Raw genomic sequence first — 24,825 nt, 5'->3', positions numbered from 1 at the left:
TATATTCAGAGTAGGGGGTGAGTGACTTGAAAAAATATAAAGTTGCTATATTATTTAAAGTCCCTAGCCTTATTTTGAAATGCTACTGGATTGAGAAATCCAGAAGTCAAACACCCATGGCCTTAAAAGCATTAAAATTTAGAAGAATAGAGTCAGGCTTGGTATCACATGCCTGTAATCCCAGCACTCGGGAAGCTGAGGCAGGACAATGGCTGTGAGTTCAAGGCCAACATGGGCCACATAGCGAGTTCAAAGCCAGGGAGACCCTGCCTCAGAAAAACAAAAAGAAGAAAAGAAAGGAAGGAAAGAATGAAGAAAGAAGGAGAGTGGTAGGGAAGAAGGAAATTTAGAGACTCGAGTAGTGCAAAGAGGCAAAAATGAAGCAGTAGAAAGAGGAACACATGGGGCATTTTTAGGGGTGCATGGACTAGACTTGCTAAAGTAGGGTATTCCTGAAAAGGAGCAACTGGAATTACACTTGGCTCTATTTTTAAATGTTTATTGTCTGATAATACTTTGCCCATAGCAGAAACTCAATAAATATTTTAATTGAATTAGTATGTTTGCAGAAGACCCAGAAAATGAAGTATGAATTTCATGTTGCAGACCAAGAGGGTCGCCAGTGTCCATGCAGAGGGGAGATGTGGGGAGGCGATTAGGTCTCAGGAGTGGAGCCCTCAGGACAGCACCAGGGCCCTTATGGAGTAGGCAGTAAGAACTCCTCTGTCCCTTCCAGCCTGTGAGGATGCAGCTAGAAGGCACCACCTATGAGAAAGGAGATCTCCAGAACCATGAGAACTACGTTTCTGTGGTTTATAAGCTACCCTGGCCTTTTCTGAGAGAAATAGACACAGATTTAAACTATTAAGTGGGTAGTAAAGGAAAAGGCAGACCCCAGACTCAAAGTTAAAGTCAGGGGTAAAGATTTCTATAGCACACATCACAGATGTCTGCTAGTGCTTCCTCCAACTCAATTCCTCTCTCCTAACCTCTCTCCCTCACTCTTTATTAATACCTGCAATGTCCCACAAAATGGTCCGGGTGAAACTGACTGTACCCCCAGTCGTGGGTGAGCTCTGATTGGTGTAAAGTGGGAAGCCACTCAGCATTTCTCTTCCCCAGATCTCGCAGAGGGTGAACAGGGAATCCAGTCAAGGATGTCTGTGTGTGTGTGTGTGTGTGTGTGTGTGTGTGTGTCTGTGTGTGTCTGTGTGTCTGTGTGTCTGTGTGTCTGTGTGTGTGTGTCTGTGTGTGTTTTATGAAGAATCCTAAGGGAGAGATTCGTGTATTCCTCTCTGCAATTCACCCAGGAAGCACGGGCCCCTGAGGGCTGTTGGCACCCAACCCGGGCACAGAAAAGAGAGGAGAAACAGTGAAGGAGACTCGAGGTCCAGGCCTCAGCATTTGCACCGCACATTAAGGCTCATGTGAAGGATTTCATTTCCTGCTTAACTTCCGGGTTCTGCTTCCGCTTCCGCCAGTTTCGGACTTGTTCTCTTCCGCTGGCAACAGCAATGCTGTCAGTGTACAGGATGAAAGCAGGCCTCAGAATAAGAAGAAAGTGGGCCTGAAGCTGCTTGGGGAAAAGAGAAGAGGGCCGGAAGCTGGCTGAGAAGCAGCCAGGAAAGAAGGGCTGGGGTCTGGTAGGAGCAGGAGAAGGAGGCCAGCCCGAAAGAGGAGTGCTCAGCTAACTGGTTTCTGTCCTGTCCTCGGCTCTGGTTAATGCCACTGCCTGCCACCCCCGGGACGTGGTGCAGTCACCAGGCTGGCTGCCAGTCAGCAAGGAGAAAGGGACGGGAAGGGAAAGGCAGCACCCGGGATACGGGCAAAAAGAATGGGAGGCGGGAGGCTGTGCAAGGTTCTTGATTGTGGGAGAAAAGGGAAGACCTGGGCAGAGAGCCAGAGCACAGGAGGGCACCGCAAGACAGCAGTTGAGGGCTCTGTGCCGGGACAGTCGCTAGCAATGAGCTCCGGGTTGGATCCTGGGACGAAACAGACCCCAGCTCCAAACCTCCTGCGTGACAGCCGGCCGCGTCCTTCCCTCAAGCCTGGCTTCACCGTCTGCAAACCAGCACAGAGCATTACGGGTATAAGAACAAGAGGACCGAGGACACGGGGCAGGAGAAGGCCGCAGTGAAACCTGCTTGGCTTAGACCCCGCCTCCCCGCGGTGAGTAGTATTTGTACGAAGCACTGAGAAGGGAAAGTCAAAGAAAGGACCACACCCCTCTGACAGCAAGGGCCCCTCGAAACCACCATGTGCAGAGAAATGAACCAGACTCACAAGCTTAAGTGCCCGTCACTTCTTTTACAGGAGAAGCCCAAAGCGTGAATAATCTAAAGAGATGCAGAAAAGACAGGCAATAGGAAACAGGGAGGTGGGTCTTCGGTAAATGGATCTGGAGACCAGGAGGGTGTAGGGAAGGGGAACGGGAAGAATTAGAGAAGAATGTTGTGTGCTCGACCTGCTCCTCACCACGAATGTTGATCACCACGCACTATAGACATGCACTCACGCAAGTTTTATTTTTTTTAATAAAACAAACGCAACCTTAAAGAAAGAAAGGGCTTCTGAGAGATGCCAATCACAGTTTATCTCCTCCAGCTCGGGTCGCACTTCTCTGGCCGGGCCATTGAGCAACGAGCAAGGCACAGGAACGAGGCCCTCACCTCTGGGGGCTGAGGGCGAATCTGCAACAGGCCGGATCGCGGCACCAGGGCTGGCTCCACGCGCAGACCTGGCAACGCCTCTTGCAAAATCGGGCCTCGCGCGAGCTCAGGCAGCGGGTGGCACCTTCCGGGCCCGGGTTCACCGAGGAAGCTTCGCCGCAGAGACCTAGTAGGCCGGAGCAGATCTGAGAGCATAGGGGTGGGGAGGCCCCGGGGACAGGGAGGGGAGGGGGACTCTGGCCGGCTACTGATAAAGAGCGTTAACCTCAAACGCTAAGACGAATGTTTGCTCTTTTTAATTATTACAATAAAACACACACACACACACACCCATGGTTCCCCTTGGCTTTGAACACACTTCGCTCCTAGTTCTTGGCGACCTTGCTGTTACAAGTCTTTGTTTGATGGAAACAGTCGCCACAAGCTGCGACTGCCCTGCCTTTCACTGCTGCTGGAGTCACCGCCACAAGCCAGGCTTAGCGGCGACAGGAACCGCAGCGTGGCAGGGATGCAAATCCTCAACCTCAGCGTCTGCGTTTGCGGCTCCACCTGACAACTGGGAGCCGCAGCCCAGCGCCTGGGCACCGCACGAGGCTCCAGACGAAGGGGCGGCGCTGGTGGGGACCCCGGGCCGAGGGGTCTGGGTCTAGCTAGACGCAGGGGTCTGCACTGACCGCCCCCTCCGGCCTGAGCAGAGGCGTGGGCGGCCCGACCCCGACGGGGCGGGGCGGGGCGGGGCGGGAGGCCGAGTCAGTGAGGCCAGGGGCGGGCCGTGGGCGTCGTCCCGCCCCCCGCAAAGCCGCACCTGGCGCGCCCGCGGTGCCACCCGCTCGCCGCTCGCCGCTCGCCGTCCGTGCGCCCGGGTCGCCGCCGCCCGTCCCGCATGCTGGCCGCCGTCTGCACCGCCCTGGCCGGGCTGCTGCTCGTGCCGCTACTCGTCACGTTGTGCTGCCCCTACCTGGTCCAGGACGTGCGCTTCTTCGTGCTCCTGGCCGGGCTGTCGCGCCGGGTGCGTAGCTACGGGCGGAGGCGCCCAGTGCCCACCGTGCTGCGCGCCTTCCTGGAGCACGTGCGCCGCGCCCCGCACAAGGCGCTGCTGCTCTGTGGGGACGAGGCGCTCACCCGCGCTCAGGCAGACCGGCGCAGCAGCCAGGTGGCGCGGGCGCTGCACGGCCTCGGCCTGCGCCAGGGCGACTGCGTGGCCGTCTTCATGGGCAACGAGCCGGCCTACGTGTGGCTGTGGCTGGGCCTGGTCAAGCTGGGCTGCCCCATGGCCTGCCTCAACTGCAACATCCGCGCTAGGTCCCTGCTGCACTGCTTCCAGTGCTGCGGGGCCAAGGTTCTGCTGGCCTCCCCAGGTGAGCCGGGCCCCTGCCCTCTACCGGCGCTGCCACTGGGACGGGGTGCACCGTGTCCCGCAGCGCGGTGAGCGGGTTGGGGTCGCCTGTTGGAGCCGCGCCGGGCACCGCGCTGAGCCCCGGCCTTGCTCCGTGCAGGAGGGGGGATGAGGCGCGGGACCCCTCAGGGACGCGAATGTGCCGCCCCCAGGTGCCGTGCAGACGGCCCGGCTGAGCACACCCTGAGCGAACCCTACCTGCTCTGCACCTTAAGTCGTCTGGCGATGACTTGCGATAGCTCATCGATGTAAACGGCTGTGACGCTGATTGCTTGGGGAATAGGACAAGAAAAATAGCCTGGATGCAGTGAACACCGTCGCCCTTTCTTTCTCCTAATGTTTTCCACCCAGGCTTGTTGGATAAGCAGAGGCTGAAAGCAGGGCCAGGGAGGGCCGGCTGTGTTTGCAGTGTAGCTTTTAATCCTAGCAGGTGGGGTTTCCATGGGTCCTTTATAGATGAGACCCCTGAGGCCCTGAGAGCTGAAGCTCTATGCCCTGGGTAGAAGTGCTGTCTGTCTCCAAAGTCCTCGCTTGTCACAGGTCCTCACACGCGCACTGACGTGCAGACTAACATCCAAAGACACACAGTCCGCACCTCGCCGCCTGATGGGCCGCGTGGTGCTGGGAAAGCCGTGTCCCTTCTATGCGGAGAAAGCCTTCAGCACTTCGCTCAACTCCCCAGTGCCGCTAGCATTCCTGGCTTCTCACCGCGGAGAGCAGGTGCGTCCGCCCCCAGGTCCAAGGAGGAGACTTCGGGGGTCCGCTAGGATGCCCTTGTGAGCCCCCTTTGCACCTCTAGAAACAGGGACCTGTGCGTGTGTTGTTACCTTCCGCTACATTTCGGCCTGACCCTAAATGATAACGTCATGCTCAAGGGGTCCTGGGCCAGGAAGAAACAGTTCCCCCCGGGCTGATGGTGCCCACCCCCCCAGACACCTTGTGTCTGAACTAGACACCTTCCCTTCCCCCAGAGCTTGTCTCTGGATCCAGGGTTACTTCTCTCAATCAATAAACGTGGAGCAAGAGACATGCAGAGGGAGCCAGGCAGCCCCAGCTTGGGAATGCCTTTGTGTGACCAGCCCTGTACAGATTTATTGCCCAGATGCACATCGTTACCTACCTAATCCCTGTGTACAACTGAGCACCCAGAGGCTCAGAATTCCACACGAGCTCTGTCCATCTTCAAAGCCTATGTTCTCTCCTAAACCTGCTGTCCCCCCACACGAGGTGAGGTCTTAGGGCTGGGAAGGATCAGCACCCTCTGGTCTACTCTTTATTTCATAGCTGGGAAGACGGAGGCAACACAAGCCGTTGGCCTGGTGCTGCAGAAAGATGAAATGTTGATTCTCGGGTGAGAAACCAGAAAGCTTATGCCTCTGTTTCATGTGGCATGAAATAAATAATCTGAAAATTGTAGGCTTCATGTAAAACTTGGGAAGCAAACAATGGTTTTAGAAGCAGCCAAATTATTTGAGGGGCATGGTCTTTTGGTGAAAATTCCCAACAATTTCTAGTTGCCTGGGAAAAAAATACCTGCACTACTTAGTAACTGGAAGACCTCCTGGAGCCTATTATTCTACCAGCTGCCTTAGTTGGGAAGTTGTTGTTGCAGTAATCTTCGTACCGCTCCTGGAGGTGCTGAAACATTAATGTCTTCATAATTGCACAGGTAATCACCTTCAAGTGACTTCCAGGGCCTGGAGTCCAACTGACAAAAAAGCTCAGAGTTAAATGACTGAAGTAAAGTTTGAAGTAAAGTTTCTGTAGTAAAGTACAGCTGGAGCCAGGTTGAGTATCCCTTATCTGAAAAGCTTAGAACCAGAAGTGTTTTGGTTGGGTTTCAGATTTTTTCAATTTTGGCATATTTGGACAGAAATTATGGGATATTGGGAATTGGTACCCAAGCCTAACCACAAATTGTATTTATTTTTTATGCATCTTCTATACATAGGCCAAAGATCATTTTATACGATATAGTTAATAATTTTGTGCATGAAACATGGTTTTGTGGTGTGGACTTCTCCATTGGTAGCATCATGTTGACACTGAAAAAGTTTGGATTTTGAATTGCTTCCGATATCTGGATTAGGAATTGGCAAACTATACTGCCCCATCCAGGCAACAGTCCTGTCCCCTAAAGTGTCCTCATGTGGAGAGTGTGACATCCCTGCATTCTACTTTGAGCCAGACTTTCCAGAGGACCTCACGCACTCTTCGGCACTTAACTGTTCTTTGAGAAAGGCCACACATTTTTAAGATTCTTTTTTAGTTTTCCTAAATCACCGAGACATGTTTGCACATGCTGCTGCACTTGGACCTAAAGCAGTACACTGCAAAGAAAGCAACACAGGGTCCAAAGTTGCATGTCCAGGTGAACCCATGAGGAAATATGCAAACCAACCTTTGAAAGAAGCTGCACTTCTGAAAAACAGTCTTTTTTCCACATCCCTGAGATACCTTTGTACACAGTGCACTCTGACCTGGAACAGTTATAATCAAGAGAGAACAGAGTTCGAGCTCATGTACTTAGGAGATAGGCCCATGTGGAAATGTGCTGAGTGGGCTGATACGTGGAATTCTTTGGAGTTGGAAGAGATCTTAGGGATACTCTAATCCTATAGCCTTACAACTTAAATGAATATTTTTTGCTTCAAAAACGCTTAGGAAAGAAGCTTTAATGAGCAGAAAATTTGTTGTTATATAAAACAGGTATCTGAATACTGTCTCAAAATGCTTTCATGGGTCTAGTGAGGAGCCCGAAGAAGCAGCCCCTCAGCCCCGTATGAGTTTGAGGCCAATGGTCTGAGGAACAGGCTTGGCAAATCCATCCGGCTTCCACTTGTTTTACAGCTGATCAAACAAAGACCCAGAGGGGTGAAACCAGTGCCAGATCTGCAGTGGAGAGTGGGAACAAAACCCAGATTTTTTTCTCAACTCCAGGGCATTTTTTATTCTATCAACCATCTGAACCTGGTTGGTTCATGAAGATGAATTTGATCACATCTTGAATTTCAGCCGTAGGGCTTAAGAGCTAGTATGTGTATCCGATTCTGGAGTATTTCTATTCTAAGACCAGCACGGTGAAATTTATCATGAGGATTGATCCAGTTGTTGTGACTTTTGGAAACTATTTTTGAGGCTTAAAGGGCTCAGTTCTGTCAGAAATTTCAGTACCTACATACGCCTTCCAACTTGATAATATATTCAGAAAGTTAAGGCTCACAAAGATTTCCCTGAGCCAAAAAACTCTCGTCACTCAGAGAATATGGTACATTTCAGGGGCCCTCTCCATGGGGGAAACAACCCAAGCAATCACCTGAGACAGTCACCTCCAGTGTTATGGATCTGAATCAGTGTTGTAGGTGATAGAAACCAACTTGCTGGGCCAGTTGTTCTTCACACAATTTCTCAAGCATAGAATATACATAAAACAGGGAAGCATATTTAATTTCACACATCAGATTTTGTAAAAACACACAAATGAGGCTTGAAAAAGTCTGTTTATCTAGTTCCATTTACGCTTTCACGGAGGTCGTTGCTACACTAACTCTGCCACTGGGAGAGTAACACAAGTCTCCTGAGCACTCCTCCATCAGCTCCCTGGCCTGGCTCAGCACAGCCCTGTGAGGCCTCCACAGTGTGGGTATAAGGCTTTCGTGAAGGTTAAAGCTACACTGTTGAAAGATCAACACCCAAAGAGATTGCAAAATGGTCCAGATTAGCTTTGACTTGGTTTTGCAAGATTGCCAAAAAAAAAAAAAAAACAAACAAAACTGGACCTTCTTTGAACAATGTAATGACGGAAAATGCTTCCAATCACTTTCAAAAATATTTCATCATTGGGCCGGGGATTTAGCTCAGTGGTTCTGCTGCCTGCTCTGCAAGTGCAAGTACCCGAGTTCCATCCCTGGTACCAAAAAAAAAGTTTATGTAAATTAAAAAATATCTATATATTTCATCATTAAAAGATCCTCAGCAAGAGAACTTCATTATGAAACTAGTGTTGGGATCAAGGATAACTGTTGTCCCGCCAGGGATGGTGGCTGTTGTCATACAAACTTTTGTTGCTCCAATGGCCTGGGGAGATGCGGAGATGAGTTGATTCAAGGATCTCAGAGGCCAGGAAAGACCTAAGCCATGTGTACAGATGACTGACACACAGGAGAACAGGACAAGTGTGCTGAGGGTCAGTGGCCACGCGGAGGATGGAGCAGGACCAGTGTAGGAGGGCAGGGTGCTCCAGACAGGAGGAGGACCACAGCCTCGTGGTACACTGAGATGCTTCCCTGGGTAGATTTGCTGTGTAAGAACAACAGGAGGGTACACTTTAACAATGACCATTCTTTAAAGCTGAATACTGAAAGATGTCTCATATAGAGAAACTAGGGGCTCAGAGCACCCAAGGAATGACCAAAAGCAGTGGAGGAGATGGTTTTGTGATGCCAGCCTTAGTCCAAAAGCAAGGCATAGGGACAGTCTCCTCTCCACTCTTTTCCCCTCTCCAGGCTGCCCAAAGAGTAGCTTAGATGAACTCTCAGTGACCTCGTCTCAGAGGCTCAGCGTTCTCTCGTGTGTCTAAATGAGGTTCTAGCGCTAGCACTTGAAGGACTCGACCATCCTTGGTGGACCACTTCAATCCTCTTCCATCGGCTGTGCTTTTGCACCTGCTAACGATGGACACCAGCAGGTTGCTAAGGCCCAGTGACCACAGCCACACCCCATAACGCCCATCATTCTTCAGCCCTGCTCCTGACAGGCAGCCCGCACCCCTGCTATGCTCACAAGCCCTGTCCCTAGCAAGCTGCACGACTCCTTTCCCCTCACTCTCCCCCTCAAAGGTCCCATTTTGACCTTTTCCTTTCAGAGCCCCCCTTTATCCTCGTAACCCTGTAAAAGACCTCATGGCCTATGCAGGAGTTCCCGTCTGGTCCAAAGGCCAGCGTGGCCCCTCTCAGACTCGTTCTGAAATAAACCTGCCCTTTGTTTTCCCTCCCTTTTTCCCAACACCAGCACATAGTAGGCACACAGCAACTGTTTGTCGGATCAGTGGGCTCCGCCATCTTGGCCAGTTTTCTTCCAACGCTTAAGAATTGTTGAATTGGGTGTGAGGGCCTGACAAATGACAGAGTAAAATAAAATATCTCCATATGTGAGAAAATCCAATTCCAGTTCATTTCCCTGGGTCGGCTTCGCCTTGGCACACACTGGCTGACCCTCCGCGGGTCCTCCTACTGTCCGGCCCCAGCAGTGGACTAGCTAGGCAAGAGCTGCTCTCTCCAGGTCTCCATGAAAAGGGGGAGTGGGTGGTGAGCACAGAATGGGCCAGGACCATACTGGGATCTGTGAATGGATGGTGGAGGACTCTGTAAAAGGTGGGGCACAGAAACTCAGATGCCAAGTGAGTCAGGGTCCGAATGGGGAGCTTGCTTCAAGACATCCTCAAACATTTTTAATCCCCTCCCTGCTCATAACTAAGAGTTGCAAGGGGGTGGTTGTACATCTCCAAGAATAAACTGGGACATGGCTAGCATGTGTGTGAACAAAGTTCATTCCCTGTAGAATCAGGAAGGCAATAACGAGGTTAACAAAACACATTCTGAATCAGCTGTTAATGTTATTAAATCTGAAGAAGGATAGTGAGGTCTGACGAGTCCTTCACGAACAAATGGGACAAAGCAAACAGGCAGCTTTTAGCAAACAACAGCAGCTGTCAGTAAATAGGGCAAATGGACTTAAAATGTAGTATACAACCCCCTGGCCCTGAGAACTCCAGCGATTGCCTACACACCCTAGCAGACGTCCTTGGGCATCCAAGTCATGAATATTTCACCCCAGATTCCCTAGCCCCTTCAATACCTATATGAGCCTAATTCCTTTCCCAGTTAGTTGCTGATACCTCTCTCCTGGTGTCAGCCCATCCACTCACGGATGTAGTCTCTCCCAGCCAGCTGTCACTACCTCTCTCTCCCATCCACACATGGATGTGATCGACTCGGCTTTTCCCAGCTAGCTGCTAGAATCTCCTGATTCTAGTCCCTGTTCACTGGAATAAACTTTCCTTTCAAAAGCCTGTTTTTGATGGATTCTTATGACAGAATCCAGATTATCGTGCGGCATGGGTGTAAGCAGCCTTTATTTGAAAAAGACCTCTGTCCCCACAGCCTGAGAAGAGAGGATAGAGATACTTGGTGGACAGGGAATGGTTGCTCAAGAATGTCAAATGCTAATGATTATGTAAGGCCTGGAGTGACCTGATGTGACCTGGTACCCCTTAATGCCAGGGCTTTTTAGAAAACAAGAGTTCGTACAAACAAGAACCTTAACTGAAGGTAATGAAAAATAGTATCGGGGAAATTATTTATTTACATAAATGTCAGGTGAGTATATATTTCACTGTTAAACTTTTACCAGTTCCTGTTGGAATTTAACTTTCAACATATTTTTTTGACCTGAGGTGATTTGTTTTGTGTGGAGAGGAGCTGTATGTGCAAGTCTCTTTGAAGAGAATTCCAATGCACGTTGTGTTGCGGTGTGGCCCAGACAGTGGATTACTAGCTACTGTTGTTCCAAGCTACCAGTGACAGTCACAGTCAGTTACAGATGTCATTGTGAGAACTGTTTTCACACTGTCTCCAGGGGGTGTGTTAGCCCCACTTTGTGTTTTGGGTTTGTCGTCCTTTGGTTAGTGGGTTGGTTGGTTGGTTTTTATTGTTGTGGTTTGGTTGGTTGGTTGACTGGTTGGATGGATGAAGTAAGTAGAGGAGCACCTCCATTCCCGCCTTGTTGATCCACCAGCTGTTTCCCATTCATCCTGACATATTGATCAGAGCATACTACCTTTCACTGCCCTTCTCGGTAAACATTTCTGGGTGTTTTAACTAACTCAGTCAGTCACCCACTCAAAGAGGTGAGCTAGCAGCAGGACAAGCTACTAAAGAGAAAGTTTTTCCTGTTGGAAAGCTGCAGGTTTAGCCAGTTGCATCCTGACACCCTGATGAAGGTTAATTTGGCTCTTCGCCTGTCCTCTCTCCCTGCTGTCCCGAAACAGCCCAGTTTATTTTGATATCTCCCCTCTTTCCTCCTCAAAAACAGTGAGGGCGGGGGCGAAGGGTCCTACCTTGACTTTTTCTTTTTAATTTTCTTTTGAACAAGACAGACTTGGGTAGGGATATTGTAATCACTCAATTTTCCAGCACTCAAATATGACCACACTTTAAACTCAGACTGTGAGAATTGATGGGTCTACTCTATGCCCTTCAGACAGTTGTCCAGGGACTCTGTTTTTCATACCCAAACTTTTAATAAAGTCTGAGATTATGCTGTTATCAAAAAAGGCAGATTCCTGGGCCAGGGATTTAGCTCAGTGGTTCTGCTACCTGCCTTGAAAGGGCAGGGTCCCGAATTCAATCCCCATTACCAAAAAAAAAGGCAGATTCCTGATCTTTAACATGCACAGGGCAGGTCAAGTAGCCTCTTCCAAAAAGGCAAAGGTGCTTTACCAAAACTTGAACCTGAATGGCTACGCAAGGATGTGGGAATCCCCAAAGCCCAATTGGATTGTTTTATTCTGTGCACGTCATTCGACAGAGAGGCTCTGTCCTCGATTGTAGTAACAGGGTAACTGGGCTATTGTGAAAGTAGCGGGAAGTAAAGTATGCAAAGCTACTTCCAAATGGTTCTAATCAAGTGAAAACAGTAAATCTCCCTATTCGTGGGGCTGACAGGTGCAGCAGATGTGGTGTCCCTCCCTTAGGACTGTGACCCTTGCTCGGGCTGCTGGGCCCTCAGATGACCCTTTGCAGGACTTGCCTAGGGCAGAAGTGAGCTCCTTTGCCCAGGGTCAAGCACCACAAGCTCTAGCCTGCACCCACTGACTGAGTGGTTGGTAGCCAGGTGCAAGGGCACAGGCCACCTCCCTGATTTGGGACAACCCCAAAAGGCCACTGCAGGCCCAGGGTCCCTGTAGGATCCAAGGATCAGCTGAGAGAGCCGCTGCTGTGACTGCCCCACTCTCTGTCCCTCTCTCTGCCTCTCTGCTTCTTGTGACCGTGCAGGTGCCGCTCCCTGGGGCTCTGCTGCACACAGATTCTGCGGTGTAGGGGTCCAGGGACCCAGCCAGGGACACATAAGGTTACTGACACCTGGGTGTCCTGGTTGATTGCCACTCTGAAGTGAGCACACTTCAATAAGAGTTACCAAATAGAAAAGGGATAATCATGTGCAAAAGAGAAGATGCGTCCGCACCATCACATCTGTGGGGGACTCGAGAGAGACAGTAAATATCAGCCAGATGATTCACAGGCAGTGTTCACAACTAAACCGTTCAAATCCCAGTTTTACATTAACATCTTTAACTTAAGGGAGGAAATGCTGCTCCAATGTGTCTGATACAGTAGAAAAGCTACAGAGCTCAAGTCAAAGCCCAAATAAACTCCAAACCACAGAGCTGGGGATTTAGCTCAACAGCACAACACCTGCCGCTTCAATCCCTAGTACCAAAAAAAAAAAACAAAAGATTGGTGGAGGGGCAGCCAGGGACAACGGCTTCCCCTTCAGATAAGACGACAAATGCCACACCTGCAAGGGGCCCTGACTTGGGTGCAAGGCATACCTGTGTCACAGAAATTATTTCATTTTATATTTATAGTTAATTTTACGTAAATTGGTCAACTCACAGTATTGCTAAGATCTGAATCCCTTACATAAGGAGCTCTAGCTTGTTTCTCTGTCTCTTCCACAGTGATACAATGCTTTGTGCAGATTCTTTCAATCATACACATTCACTGAAGGCTGGGACTGTGGTTCGGGTGTAAAGTGTTCGAGAAGCATGTGCAAGCCCCGGCACCATGAGAGAAGGAAGGAGCCGGTGAAACAGGCTGGACAAAGCTTGTGAGGGACCTGCAGGGCCTCCCTGGGACAGCGCGTGTAGAGGAGGGCTGAGAGGGGTGGGAGATAATGTGGGAGGGGCCAGCGGGAGCCTGGGCAGGCCCCGGGGACCTCCGGAGCGGAGCCGGGCAGTGGATTCTGCCTGTCCCGGGAGAAGCGGCCTCGGAGGGGAGGTGTGCAGGCGGCACCCAGGGCTGGCCTGCAGGAAGAGGGAGGTCAGCGGCAAGGACGTCGGCCCAGGGCCTGTGCGGTCACCTGGGTAGGATTCGGGGAAGACCTGAGTCTGGAGTTTCTGTGACAAAGACTTTTGCTAAGCTTTCCACAGTGCTGAGGGCTACAAAGCTCAGAGAGGAAGGGGGAGAGGAGGGAGGGGAGGAGAGGGAAATAAAAAGAATGAAGGTGTGTTGCATACCTGTTTCAGCTCCCTGCAACGGAAGTCATCGTTAAGGACTGCAAACACGGACGAATAAAAATTATTTTTAAAAAAGTCTAAAATAGTAGAGGAAGTGAAAGAAGGTTGGGGAGGGGGAATCTGATGGTGGTTGGAAAAAGAACAGGGGCAAACAGTACATCCGAGAATGACAGCCAGCTGGAGACTGGGAGAAACCCGAGCCAGAAAGGGAAGCTGGTGACAGTGCATGCGTTGGCTCTGCAGTGACTCTTTGTATAAGCGCATTCGTGTTGCGCCTGATCCCCACATTTCCACATCCAGAATGAACCCGTACAACACTGGGAGGGCAGCATTATGGTCTCAGAGCAGATGGCAGTGCCATTAACCCAGACAACAGAAAGTGCCAGTAATAACTGCTGGGGCGGCGGGGGGCAACAGTGAGAGGAGCAGGATCAAAACTGATAGCCCCGGGGGCTGGGGATTTAGCTCAGTGGTTCCAGCACCTGCCTCACAAGCACAAGGTCCCGAGTTCGATCTCCGGTACCAAAAAAAAAAAAAAAAAAGCAGAAACTGATAGACTGAATGTAGCAGAAGAAGCACACCTTTTGGTGATAGAGGGATGATTGCCAAAAGAAGCTGCTAATAAAACAAATTGAAAGTGGGGGCCGTAGGTAGCCTGCTGATTTTCATTAGAAACCTTTTTGTACTGTTTGATTTATTCCTGCCAAGCACTTTGGTCCAAAACAGGTTAACAATCTAAGTGCATCTGTCCCAGTGATCCATCCCTCCTGATGGAGACATCATATGCAAACATCTGGAAAACAGCAGATGCGAGGAACCAGGTCTTACCTCCCCCGGCGACCACCTGGGGTACCGAGTCACTTCCCTGTTCAGGATAAGCCTGTTCACTTCGGTTATTACAAGTTGAGACAAGGACATTTCAAAGGAGTCTCGCCTCTGGGTTAAGGACACAAAAAATCCAAGTAGAAAATAGGAAATGGGATTTGCATATTAAATCAGAACTTTGAAAATGTTTTTTTGCCTGGCCCAGTATGAAATCAGTCTATGTGTGACCTACATACACATAGGACTAAAGCAAGACTTTTAAAAAATAATACTTAGTCTTACTATTTGCTATGGTCTGAAAATGTCTGCTTCATTCTGTAAATTTGTGGTAATATTGGTCAGTTTAAATGATCTTAATGCACCACTCTCTTGTGACCTACACTTTGCAAAACACTGCTCTGATGAAGTAGTCCTCTTTAGATCAAACAAAGGGCTTATGAAATTTAGACTTATTTTTCCTATCAGCTAAACCTTCCTAGTGGAACTATGTGTTATTGATGTGTTAAAAAAAAATTTGTTCTACAAATTTGGCTTCTCTCATCGTTGCTGGTAGGCATGCCTCCTTTTTTCAAGTTCTGTCTTTTCTTAAAATTTTCCCTTTTTGAAGTCTCTGGTTCTGTGGGGCACATACTAGGCGTAGCTAAATTCATTTCTGGTTTAATTTTAGCTGTATACCAGTTATGCACTAAGGTATGCACATCTATGTCTTGGTTTTTACCCACATATCCATTTGTGTGAACTTGCCACTGGAAGGACAGGTTTCAACCAACCCCTTCCTTCCTTGCTTGTTTCCAAATGTGACAAATTCCAGGTTAAAAGATGCACTGCTCCAAATATCACTTTTGCTGTGCACACATTTTAGCAGAAGCTGTGCCAAGCACAGAATGATCGTGAAACTTGTTGCACTAAATAGGAACGTAACGGACTGATTCATTTGTTTGGATTTTTATTAAATGAAGAACTACAAGACGCTATTGAAGAGGTGCTGCCAAGCTTGAAGAAAGAGGGAGTGTCTGTCTATTACGTCAGCAGGACTTCCAACACGGAGGGGGTTGACTCTTTCCTGGACAAAGTGGATGAAGTATCATCGGAACCCGTCCCAGACTCCTGGAGGTCTGAAGTCACATTTTCTACTCCCGCCTTATACATCTACACTTCTGGAACCACAGGTAAAAAATAAAGACAGGATTTGCAAAGAAACAGACCTATTCTGAAGGAGTTAAGTGTTGGCTTAGGTTTTTAAATATTTTCTTTCTTTGGCAAAACTTCTCTGGCAACTAATGTTTCAGGGGATTTAGCTCTTTGCCCGTGGGAACTGATCTTATTTCATTGCATATGATGTCGTGTGGGTTTCTCCCAGCTACACAGACTTTCCCGCAGTCCATGTGAAACAGATAAAGGAGTTAACCAAGAACTACAGCCAGGTGCCATAGTGTACACCTGTGATCCCAGCAACTCAGGAGGCTGAGGCAGGAGGACTGCAAGTTCAAGGCCAGCCTAGGAAATTTAGGGAGACCTTGTCTCAAAATAAAAAAATTAATAAATAGAAGACTGAGGATGTAGCTCAGTGGTAGAGCACTTGCTGACACAGATTCAATCCCCAGTACCACCAAAAAAAACTACAAAAATAGGGTGACAGATGAGATTTGGCCTTGAATGAATCTGTTGCATTGTGGTTATGTTATACCCAGAATCCATAATGATGTATAATCAGTTACACATGGAACACCAGGGGACAGTCAGGGGTGATATTTATATAAATATTTTGATCAGTTTTCCCATGCAGCAGTGACTCCGAACTGCTTGGTGCACTAGTAAAATACAGTATTTCATTTAATCTAGGATTCCTCCAACTGCGTGCCATTATTTCATGAGCCACCAAGGAAAAGCCCTGCCAGTTAACAGTATTGTTGGAACACTGCTGTGTGGAGCAAGTGACAGTAAGGACAGCGTGTAGGAGCTGTTCTCCTAGGACAGCAATGGCAAACCAGCGCCCAAACGGCAACCCAAACTCACTTATTTGTCTCAAAGCACCAATCTACAATTAAACCTGAATACAGAGGTTTTAGTTTAGAAAACACAACTCATGCATTAACATCTTTTGTTTTAAAAGAAAAACAAGCAGCACATGTGCCATAGGTTCACCACCGGTCCTAGGAGCTTCGAAGCGTCTGCTCTTACGGTTTTCCCACCACCCTTGAGACAGGTGCTGCTGTTCCCATATGACAGCTTCAGAAGCCGGCAGAAGAATTAAGAGCTTCCCTTGCCAAGCAGTAGAAGTGCCAGCCTCACCCTGTAGGCTGACAGCCCTGCTTGAACAGTCAACAGCACTGGTGGCAGTGCCCCTGGCTAATTCGGGGCACAAAAGTTCACGGTCTGCCTACTCTAGGCCAGGAAAATGCTGCCCAGTGTAATAACATGGAGCCCGAGCAGGGCAGGAAGCCATCCCCAGGGTGCTGGCTCTTATGATTAATGTTGGGAAAGTGAATGCTACATGAGTCTTTTATCTCTTTTGGTCAAAATGTTCATGTATATAAGCAGGTAGCATGTGCCCACCATCTCCTTATGAAATAATCAAACATTACAGTCAAGGCCAGAGGTTCTGCTGAGCTTTTTACCTCAACACCAGCAACAGGGACTCTTTCCTTGACTTCCTCAGCTGAGCTCGAAGTGATGGAGTCTAAGGTGAATCCTGGCCTTCCCTCGCCCTCTGCCTGCACTGAGTGTCTCCACTGGTTAAGGAGGAGAGGGTCAGGGACAACACAGTAAAGGTGGTGCCTAAAAGCATCATGCCTATCACCGTTTCATCCATCAGAAGTTATACATTGCTAGCCAGGCATGGTGGTGCACACCTATAATCCCTGCACTCTAGGAGGCTGAGGCAGGAGGATGACAAGTTGAAGTTGAAGCCCAGTTTGGGCTATCTAGTGATTTAGCAAGACTCTGTCTCAAAATAGAAAGTAAAAAAAGCTGAGGATGTTGCTCACTGCAAAGCCCTTGAACTCAATCCACAATACCACAAAAAAAGAAGTCATGTGTTCCCATGCCAACAGAAAAGTCAGTGACGTAAATGACCGACTGCTTCCACTGCATATGGATGCTACCTTAATAGACAGGATTTTTAACCTTCATTTTTTTATAGAATAGTGCAACTCAATTTTAAGCTTTGTTTAGGAAGTAATTATCGGGAAATAATGAAGATAAACGAGCTTTTGGTTCATGATGAGGAAGTTCTGTTCCCCATACTGATGATAAGTTTCTCTTGTAAGCATTAATTAACTCATTTAGGCAATAGCAGAACAAAAATGATTTTCCTGTCCCTCAAAAGAAGTCATTAGCACAGAATTATGTAATATTTCTTGAACATTTTGATGTGTTCATTAATATAAAATCTTTTTTAAAATATATAAAATCTTAAGTTAGAAAAGTTCTGGAAGTACTTCAAAACCACAGAAGCGAATATTTCTTTTTTTAAAAAAGGTAATTCAAAGCTTTCACTAGTCGAAGGGTTTTTTCCAAGGTGAATACAATTGATTTATTGTTGCTTTCTTCTACTTCTTAATGATAGTACAGAATGGGGCATTAATCTTAACCTGGTGCCACTGGACCACTGCCACAGGGGGTGGATTTTGCGTTGTGTGGTTGGGGATGGGCGCTTGCTGGCTGTACTTCTTTGCCTCCTAACAAATCGCCTCTGTGGGCAGTAGCTGGCCACGGTCCTGTCGAGGACGGAGGGCTCTGAGCGGCCAAGATCTGCTTCGCTCAGAGAGCCACTCTCTCGTCTTCCGCCCCAGCCCAGCCCCAGCAGTGGCTTCATGCCCCGCCCCACCGACCTGATTGCCCATGGGGAACAGCATAACCTTGCACTCTTGGTTATGGAAAGTCTTACCCAAAACTGACATAAATTATCACTGAGAAAATGCAAGTGCATTTGATCCAGTGCACGGAAACCACACTGAGATTCCATTTTTCATTTTTCAGATTGGCAAAAAGGCCAGCCTTGGAGAGCCTTTGCTGGCAAGACTTTGAGGATACTGACGGGAGGGTGAGGAGCGGGGCCAGCCCTTAGCGCTGACAGTGTGGCGGTCACCTGTCCAGATAACAGGCTGGAGTCTTCCACCAGGAGCCTCACTCCTGGGAGCTCATCCCACGCACTTGTCGTCCACAGCAGGACCAGCCTCGTCATTCAGAGTAGCACAAGGGCGGAAAGACTGTCGGTTGTGACATTTTCATAGAAAGGCCGTGAGGCAGCAGAGAGCAGGGAAATGAATGAATGGGTAACAGGGAGTATTCAGCGTGGCCAGATCTCCAAGAAACACTGAGGCAGAGAAAAAAGTGCAGAAGGGCGCTTAGACATATTTTAATGGAAAAGGAAAAAGCGTATGTTCGTATTTGCATGTATTTATATAAGGAAACCCTAGAACAGTACATAAGAAATTAGTAAAAGTGGTTATGAAGGAAGTGATTGGATGGATGGGGTATTTATTCTCTAAAATACTTAATCTCTCTCCATTTTACCCTTCTCATCTGTGGACTGGAGGGTGTGATTCTATTTATTTCTTAAGTTTGATGTGAAAATTAAATGAAATTTTGAAAATGTCTTGCCAAGTGGTGGCACAGGGCAGAAACTCCACATGCATTGTCGCTTTCCCTCCCACCGTGCAGTCAATAGTAGCTGTAAAAACTGCCTGACTCAGGCCAGCAAGTTCTGGGCTAAAGGCCAAATGCAGCCCCTGACCTGTGTTTGTAAAGTCTTGAAACTTGGCCACGCTTACCGCCTTATGTGTGTGCATGGCTGCTTTTGACCACAGTGACAGAGCTGAGCCCTTGCCACTGTGACCGTGGGATTCCAGAAAGCCTAGAAAGTTACTCGCTGGTCCTTAAGGAGGAATCCCGGGTCCTGGGGCTAAGGGCACAAGGCCCATCCAGTGCGGCTCTCTAAGCCAGGGATGGCAAATCTTCCCAAGCCAGGCCTCACTCCCAGGCTACAAGCGGCCGATCCGACTCACTAGCACTCCCTCTTGGTGTCTGCACAGGTCTCCCCAAGGCTGCCACCATCAACCATCACCGCATCTGGTTAGGAACTGGGATCAGCATGGCCACTGGCCTCAGGGGCGACGACGTGGTCTACACCACACTGCCCCTGTACCACAGCGCTGCGCTCTTGGTCGGCTTCCATGGCTGCCTCGTGTCTGGTGAGCTCACTCACACACGCACAGCACAGCTGCTCACAGAACTCAGCTGCTCTCCCGTCTGCTAGAGACCGGGCTCATTTCTTCACTAGTAGCCAGGCCGCTTGGCTCCGTCACACAGGCAAGTCTAGCATCCGAAATAAATGTATTTTTTCATCCCTGTTTTTTTAATATTATAATGTGATAATTTTTCAGGATATCTAGGGAGAAAAGCTTTAAAACATTTTCTGCCTTTACCCAATTTAAGACAGCGGATTCTTAGATGCCATAAATAATTCCCTGAATCACTTCCCACTTCAGAAATTCACGCTGATCTCCATCGCGTGAGGTATAAACTTCACCATGGTCTGCGTCCTTCGTTCTTCCTCCCCCACGGCCCCTCTGCTCCTGTCGGGTTACCTGGCCGGCCCTCTCCTCTCTCTGCTTCTCAAACATTCCTCTTTAAAGGGAGTCGCCTGCCTGTCTTCCTCCAGGGATTTATGCTGCTTTTGTACACAGACACAGACCCATAGCAACCCCTTCCAGGAGGCTCGCACTAACTTTCTGAACAAGCTAAAAAACTGAACTTGTTCTCCCATGTGACATTTCATTTTAAATAAACATTTAAAAGCTAGACAAGAGGGCCGGGAATGTAGCTCAGTGGCACCGAGCTGCCTTGAAAGCACAAGGTCCTGAGTTTGATCCCTGGTACTGCAAAAAAAAAAAAAGAAAAAAAAAATGAAACACTGAAAATATTGGGCCAGGGGTTTAGCTCAGTGGTTCCAGCACCTGCCTTGAAAGGACAAGGTTCTGAGTTCAATCCCTGGTACCAAAATTAAAAAATAAAATAAAACAAAAAAAAGCTAGACCATGTTTATTCAAATGAGCTGTGTTATGTATAGCAGGATACACACAAGCACACACACTCACACACATATGCATAGACACATCCAGACTGTACCCCAGAAGGTTCCTGTGTTGGATCCTAATCCCCAGGCAGTGACACTGGAAGACAAGGCCTTCGGGAGTTCACTTGGGAGGTTGTGAACAGGAGCTCTGCAGCCCAGGATGAGCATCCTGACAAGAGAGCTTCCAGGAGAGGATAGCCACTCCCAGTCAGTGTCCTTCCAGGCACATAATTTGCTGGCACTTTGAGTTTGAACTGCTGACCCTCCAGAGCTGTGAGAAACAAACCTTCCATGTTGACCACCCAGCCATGCTCATTTGCTGCTGCCGCTTGTCACTCTGAGCTCTGGGTCAGCTCTAAAGTACCCAGCTCAGCGTCAGCACCAGACTTCAACAGCAAAGAACAGCCGGGCCTGGGCTAGTGCTGGGCCTCCAAGAACAGAGTGACTTCAGCACTGTAAACACTCACTAGAGAAGAGCAGATGATATTTAAGAAAAAAACCCACCTCTCTTCTAAAACATTGGTCTTTGTGTACTTAGAAAAATAAACCAGTGACACGAAAAACTGTTAAAAAGAGTTTTAGAATTCACATTTACTCAAATGCCTACAGTTAAGTTGAAAGTGAGGTTATTTTTACCCCACTGTATTAGTTTCCCATTGCTGCTGTAACAACTTACCATGAACTCAGTAGCTTCAAACAACACGGATTTCCTCTTGTCCTGCCATGGTGATCAGACATCCTCCTCTCAGCACCCTGTGACTCCACTGGGCACACCCAGATGATCAGAATGATCTTCCTACCTCAAGACCTTTAACTTACTCAAGTCTAGGAAATCCCTCCTGCCCAGGAAGGTAGCATATTCACAGGTTCTGGGGATTAGGGTGTGGCCATCTTTGGGAACCATTATTCCATCTACCTCATCCATCAAAGATCACCTTCTCCACCTGCTCAAGACCTTGGCCCTTCCAGACGCTCCCCTAGCATCTGCACCCCTAGCCATTTCTCCAAGTGCATCTCCCATGGCTCACCCACCCTCTGCACACTCCCAGTCCCAGGCCAACAATCTTGGCCATCCCCAACACCTTCCAGACGACCTGCGCTTGGTTCAAGCTTTGCCTCTGCCTAGTATTCTCTCATCTCTCTCCATATTCATAACTCAAATCCTTCCTTTCCTAAAATACACCCTTCTCAACCATTACCCTCAAGGAGAATTAATACTCTCTCTTTCTCTCTCTCTCTCTTTCTCTATCTCTCTCCCCTTTCCTCCCTTTCTCTCCCTGTATCTTGCTCATTTTATGCACTGAATATAATATGTACTCAACATTTGTTTGTGAGTAGAATTCATTTTAAAATCTCTACCTCTGAAAAATGACAAATATAAGATCTTCTGTAGCATTCCTTTATTGACGCTTTCCGTGCCTTTTCTGTAGGTGCTACAATGGTTTTGCGGAAGAAATTTTCAGCCAGCCAGTTTTGGGATGACTGCAGAAAATACAACGTGACCGTCATTCAGTATATTGGAGAACTGCTCCGCTATTTGTGCAACACACCCCCGGTAACACTGCCTCGTTTTATTATCTTGTTGAGATGGATAAGATGGGAGTTCAAGTGACGTGGGCTTGTGTGAGGCTCCAGCCGACTTGGAAATAGCAGTTTTCTGTTCAGTCCATATTTGCCGTGATCAAGGGCTTGACCCCATACTTCCGGTATTAATTTTATTATGATTACTACTCCCGGCCTTGTTACTGTCTCCACGTCTTAGCCTCTGCATAGTGCATCCTCTTCCCTCTCTCCTTAGGAAAAGTCTCCATCAAAGCCGAGCTCAGACGATAGCTCGTGCATTAAACCTGGCTGAGCCTCTGGGACTGATGTCCTTGCTCCTGTCCCACACCACTCTGTCCCTTATGCGTGTGGCTCACACAGCAGCTCTGCGTCTTTTCCTAGTTCTCTTCCTTCCAGGCCTCTGAGTTTTTGAAATCAGGGGCCACATCTTGTCTTCTTGTCCCCCCAAATACCGAGGGTGTGCAGGAAAACGCTACTTAATGTTTAATGAAAAAATCCCCACCTAGGTGCCAAAAAATAAGGTCATTTATTGATTGGAATGAGAAATTGATAAAACTGAGTGTTTTTCATCCTCCATTTAGGAACTGAGCTGTAGTAAGGGGTCTAAATGTGGTGGGGGAGAAGAGGAAGAGGAGAGGAGGGATATACGAGAGTTCGAACAGCCAGGCAAAGTGGTGCAGGCCCAGAATCCCAGCACTCTGGGAGGCGGAGGCAGGAGGATTGCAATTTCAAGCATAGGTGACTTAGCAACTTTAGCATGGCCCTGTCTTCAAAACACAACAGCTGGGGTTGTAGCTATGCCAAGACCCCAGTGAGACACACACACACACGCACAAACTTCTAGGAGCTACAAGAAAAAGAAACGCAGTATGGAAGGGGGTATAAGATGAAGCAGAACCCTGCAGAGCTGAACAGACTCGCATTGTCTGCCTTCCCTCCAGTACGAGGTGACCTCATGGTCCCATCTAGCCTGAGTCCCCTGCATCAGTGGGAAATGGGACAGAGGGGCTATGGCAGCACCAGGTTGCCTGGAAGTGGAGAAATCAAGGCAGAGGGGAGTCAGGAAGGCTTGCCAGAGGAGGGGAGGTTTGAAGGGGTAGCATCCTCCACCCAGGCAGTGAGTGGGATGTGAGGGCTGCAGCCAGGGATGAGGGCTTTGCTGCGCTGTGACATCACTGTGAACAGGACAAGTCCAGCCCAAGGCCCCAGGTGGGAGGCGGGAGGTGGTGCCTCAGATCGGTCAGGAGGAAGCCGCTGGTAACGAAGACAGGGGTTCTCATCCAGGTTGAAGGACAGCACACAGGGGTTAAGGATGGGGCCTCAGCACAATTCACAGTAGCTGAGGTGTGAACTCAGCCTGAGTGCCCATCAGCAGATGAGTGGGTAAGGAAAATGTGAAGGAATATTACTCAGCCATAAAGAAAAACAAAGTCAGGTCTTACAGGAAAACAGATGGAACTGGAGACCATTATGTTAAGTGACATAAACCAGACTCAGAAAGTTAAATATTGTAAGCTTTCTCTTATATGAGGAATTTTTTTTTAATTTTTGAGAGACAGAATCTCACTATGTAGTTCAGGTTAGCCTTAAACTCACTGTGTATGTAGCCCAGGCTGGCCTTGAACTCACAGCAATCCTTCTGCCTTAGCCTCCTGAGTGCTGAGATTATAGGCATGCACCACCATGCCCAGTTTGAGGAATCTTTAAAAGAAAAAAAAAAAAGAGTTGACAGAAAAGTAGAAGGTAGACTATTAGAGTCAAGGAAGAGAATCAGAAAAGGACAGAGAGGGGGAAGGAGCCACAGGAGATGAAAATAATCAAACATGTGTATAAGCCAGCATGCCACAACAAAACCCATTATTCTATATTATGTGCTAAGAAAATTTTAAACATTAAATTTTTTGAAAAACATAACCTCAGGAATTTTCACCTCTTGAAAGTCACCCCAAAGCAAGGAAAACAAGAAAAGACATACTAGCTCCATTATGTAAGAAGTTAAAAGACATTGCAACCATGAACTCCACAGCTGAAAGCTGGTGGATCAGACACAGTAGGGCTGAGGAAGGCAAAACTCCAAAGGCAAAAGCCACAATTATATCTAAGGTGAGAGAGAGAGAAAGGGAGAGACAGAGACAGAAGCAGAGAGAGAGATTCTCTAAGAACAACACTGGAATTGCCTACAGCGGTACATGCCAGAAGGAAGACAAAGACAAAGGAATGATGCTTTCAGATTCTAAAGAAAAGTTACTGCCCATCTCAAATTCTGTACCCAGCTGTAGTATCAACCAGCTGTGCAATAAGAATATATCAAAGTCTCAACAAAAGCAAAAACAAAAACAAAACCCTGACTTCTACACATGCTCCTTCTAGAAGTTGTGAGAGAAAGTGTCCCATCCAAACAAGAGAGTGAAAACAGAAAGACACAGGGTCCAGGAAAGAGACAGAGGGAACCCAGCCCTAGAGAGCAGCTAGTCCAGGCTGGAGCAGGAGAACAAAAGGAAGCAGAATGGGGAAAAAGAAAGTGTGTCACGCAGTTATTTCCCGTTGAGGGAAATTGTGTTTGCAAACTAATGGAGAGTGAGGAAAGACAAATAGAAACTGAGAAGGGGAAGAGAACAAGCAGGGAGGCAGTTCATTCCAGAAAAAACAAACATGTTCGGGAGTTTATTTGTAATATATTACTTGGTTCATTGGTAGTGTATTATGGGCAAAGTAATATGAGTGCTGAATTTTGATTTTGAATTTTGATTTAACTGGAAAAATAGGCCAGGAGAGCACTGAATTCTGATCTAGCACAATAGGAAATTTAAAATTGATGAATGAAGTGATAGCAACATATGCATTTAATTTAGTGATGTGAAGATATGAAGAAACAGTACCAGAGTTCAATGTGTACCCCTCTAGTAGGGGTGCAGGACACCAGCGTCTTCATTAAGAGTCTTTCAGTACTATCTGGCTCTTAAACTAGATGTTTCACTCTCTTTATTACTCTCAC

The 24,825-nt window shown here is 48.0% G+C and overlaps 1 protein-coding gene across 1 annotated transcript in view; it reads left to right on the top strand.

Moving 5' to 3' along the window:
* Positions 1–3,484: 3,484 nt before the first annotated feature.
* Positions 3,485–24,825, top strand: part of Slc27a2 (solute carrier family 27 member 2) — a 33,087-nt gene continuing 11,746 nt past the window's right edge. The window contains exons 1-4 of the mRNA XM_004835426.2: positions 3,485–4,027; positions 15,148–15,357; positions 19,225–19,383; positions 21,698–21,822. Of these exons, the coding sequence (XP_004835483.2) occupies positions 3,553–4,027; positions 15,148–15,357; positions 19,225–19,383; positions 21,698–21,822 (969 nt within the window). The 5' untranslated portion in view covers positions 3,485–3,552. The remainder of the gene's footprint in view (positions 4,028–15,147; positions 15,358–19,224; positions 19,384–21,697; positions 21,823–24,825) is intronic.

Source organism: Heterocephalus glaber, unplaced genomic scaffold, assembly GCF_053883595.1.
Source record: "Heterocephalus glaber isolate CG9 unplaced genomic scaffold, H.glaber_assembly_v1.0 deba00000122, whole genome shotgun sequence".
Lineage (NCBI taxonomy): Eukaryota > Metazoa > Chordata > Mammalia > Rodentia > Bathyergidae > Heterocephalus > Heterocephalus glaber.
Note: the sequence above shows the minus strand (reverse complement) of the source record. Positions and strands in the feature narration are given on the sequence as shown.